General features: G+C 57.1%; 1 protein-coding gene across 1 annotated transcript; it reads right to left on the bottom strand.

The window, feature by feature from the left end:
- Positions 1–702: 702 nt before the first annotated feature.
- On the bottom strand, positions 703–2,098 carry LOC112818262 (EKC/KEOPS complex subunit LAGE3-like). Its single transcript, XM_025865441.2, has 3 exons — positions 1,726–2,098; positions 1,218–1,343; positions 703–1,009 (listed from the first exon to the last, which is right to left on the bottom strand). Exons 1-3 carry the CDS (start codon positions 1,806–1,808, stop codon positions 871–873), a joined length of 348 nt encoding a protein of 115 aa, XP_025721226.1. The 5' UTR covers positions 1,809–2,098; the 3' UTR covers positions 703–870.
- Positions 2,099–2,799: the final 701 nt, after the last annotated feature.

Here is a 2,799-nt window from a genome sequence, read left to right as displayed (position 1 = left end):
AACACTTTGTTCCTCCTCTCTCCCTCCCAGAGACTCACCTCTTGCACTGGGGCCTCGCCCATTCCCCTCCTCGGCCACTCTGGTGCCTCGTAAGCAGCCCCACTGTGCTGTTAATTAAATAAGGGCATCTTTCAGGGGAAGGCGGGGAATAATCTACTTCATCTCTCCTCCCCACCTGAGGGAGACCACTTCCCCTTTTTGTTTTCCTCAAGGGCCCTTGTCATGACTTTAGGGAAGAAAGCAGCAGCATAATAAACTGGAAAAATCCTGGGGAGAGATGATGCAAGAGAGAGCCACACAAAGGAAGGAGCCCTGGAAATCCCAGGGAACCTCAGGGAATGAGGTCTTAGATGATAGGTGAGTATAGAGGGTGGAGTGGGGCCCACTTAACCGATTGTCCCAGCACTTTTCTTCACAGATGTGAACCAAGGCCAGTAAGGCACAAGATCTTACTTAGTATGCTGATGTTCTACATCAATGTGTAAGTACAACTATAAAACTAAGGAAATATTCCTTAGTAGCTGACAGTAGTTCGTGCTGAATAACAGGACACGATTATTTCTCCCATTTCCTAAATTGTCTTCAGTTGCCTTGTACTACTTGAATATCTGAATCCCAGAACCTCCCCTCCAACGTGAGAACAGAGGCAAGAGTATTAGGAGGTGGAGAAGCTAAAATTAAACTCAGACACAGAATAGCAGCTGTTTTATTTTCTGTATTTATTAAACATTTAACTACCAAACAAAACACATGAATCCCAAGCACCCACGGGCCAGTACAGGCAAAAGATTAGGCCCTAGTCATAAAGTGGCAACCACTGCAGGCATCAGTGCCCTAGCGAGGTGCCTCGAACGGGACAGGCAGTTGGGTTTAGCCCCCTTTATCCTGCTGCGGCTTAGCAAAAAAGGGAGGCACAACGCGCTGCATGGTCCGAGTCACCCGGGAAACCTGGTCAAGACAGGAGGTGATGGACATTTGGAGTTGGCCAGGGTCCTCAGCAGTCAATCGGCTAACAGGGAAGAAAAAGTAAAATTCAAGTCAGAGGGGCGGAGGGGTACGTTCCCCCATCTGCCCCTTCACACAGCCAACAGTCCTAGAGCATCACACTCCTCCCTTACGCTTAATCCTTCCCGGTTTCCATTACAGCTCCTCCTGAACTCACATCGTCCCTGGCCACTTGCCACCACCCTCTCCCCTGACCATATTCTAGAACTAACACAGTCAGGACGCTGCCGTTCACATCGAGCTCCTGCCGAACTGGCCCTCGGGGTTCAGCATGTGAAGTCAGGAACCAGTGGGCAATCTCCGCCTCCACGGGCGATGGGAAAGGTACAGTGAGGGCGCTGGGGAGGTATATGGTTAAGGAACCATCCACGGTATCAATCTTGCCTCTGCCACGGGCCTCCTCCTCCATGAGGCCTGTCTTTCCCCGCCAGGCTGACCCTCAGGCTGTCCAGCGCCTCCCACCCTATACACATCGGGCCCCCCCTCCCCGCCCCGGGACAGCACCGCCGCCACCGCCTCATCCCCCTCAGGCTGGTTTTCCCCCACGCCGCCGCCACCACCACCCTCTGTCAGCACAGGCCCACCCCTCGCCGATACCCTCCAGGCGTCCAGAGTGCCCTCCTGCTCCCCTTTCAACCCCGCTTGCCTGTGTCCCCCATCAAACCACCTCCAGCCCCTCCCCGTGCCGTCCAGCCCACAGGGGCTCCACGAAGAGGATACATCTGGAGCGGTTGGCCCCCAGGACCTCCAGCCGCCGGTGCTGCAGCTCCATCAGGCCCTGGCGCGTGGGGGGCCTGCTCCATCGGGGGCACGCCAGCAGAAGCGGCGCCTGCCTCTCCCTCCGTGCCGGGACTTCCGGGACTGCCCAGGCCTTCGGGGTCGCTGGGGTCACCAGGGTCACGGGGTTCACCAGGACCACCCGGCGCCCCCACCACAATGCCCACAGCACCTGTGCCTTCGTGTACAGCCCTCACGGCTCGCCCACCATCCGCCTCAGACCCCGTCTTGGATCCTCCCACCCTCCTCACGAGGCACAGAAGGACAAAGCGCTTCCTTACAACGCTTCACCCCTTCGTGCGCATTGCAACTGGGAATACCCCAGAACGCCTGCGCAAACACAGCCCTGGTAATGCCTCTTGACTCGTGATTGGTTCCCACCAAACAGCCCTAGAGACCCCGTACGTTTTTTTCTGTACCCAATCCGTGCTCTGCTCGCTTCTGAAGTTCCGCCCCCTTAGTGCCCCTCGGGCTCGGCGAACAGGCACCCGCATGGGGGGGGGGGGGGGGGGGGGGGGGGAGGATCCTCTGAGCCGGCCCTGCCCCCAGCATGCTCAGACTGCCGCGGCGCAACTCCTAAAGCCTCTGAGCGCAGGACTGTTCCTGCTGAGCCTGCCCCCCCCCCCCCCCCCGTAAAAGCCCAGTTCACCTCAGAACCTGTGCTTCCGTCAGCCTAGCCAACCGCACGTGACCAGCTGGCTTTCTGCATATCCCCCAGCCAAGTCCTTAGCTCATGGGTTATTGAAAACGAGGCCCTCCCGGGTGGCTCAGTTGGTTGGGCGACTGCCTTCGGCTCGGGTCAGGATCCTGGTAGTCCCGCGATCGAGTCCCGCCTCGGGCTTCCTGCTCGGCAGGGAGTCTGCTTCTCCCTCCGGCCCTCTTCCGTCTCGTGCTTTCCATCTCTCATTCTCTCTCTCTCTCAAAGAAATAAAATTTTTTTTTAAAGATGTTATTTATTTATTTGAGAGACAGAATGAGAGAGAAAGCACATGAGATGGGGGGAGGGTCAGAGGGAGA

This window comes from Callorhinus ursinus, unplaced genomic scaffold (assembly GCF_003265705.2).
Source record: "Callorhinus ursinus isolate GAN/ISIS: 27379988/994484 unplaced genomic scaffold, GSC_fseal_2.0 scaffold1112, whole genome shotgun sequence".
Taxonomy (NCBI): Eukaryota; Metazoa; Chordata; class Mammalia; order Carnivora; family Otariidae; genus Callorhinus; species Callorhinus ursinus.
Note: the sequence above shows the minus strand (reverse complement) of the source record. Positions and strands in the feature narration are given on the sequence as shown.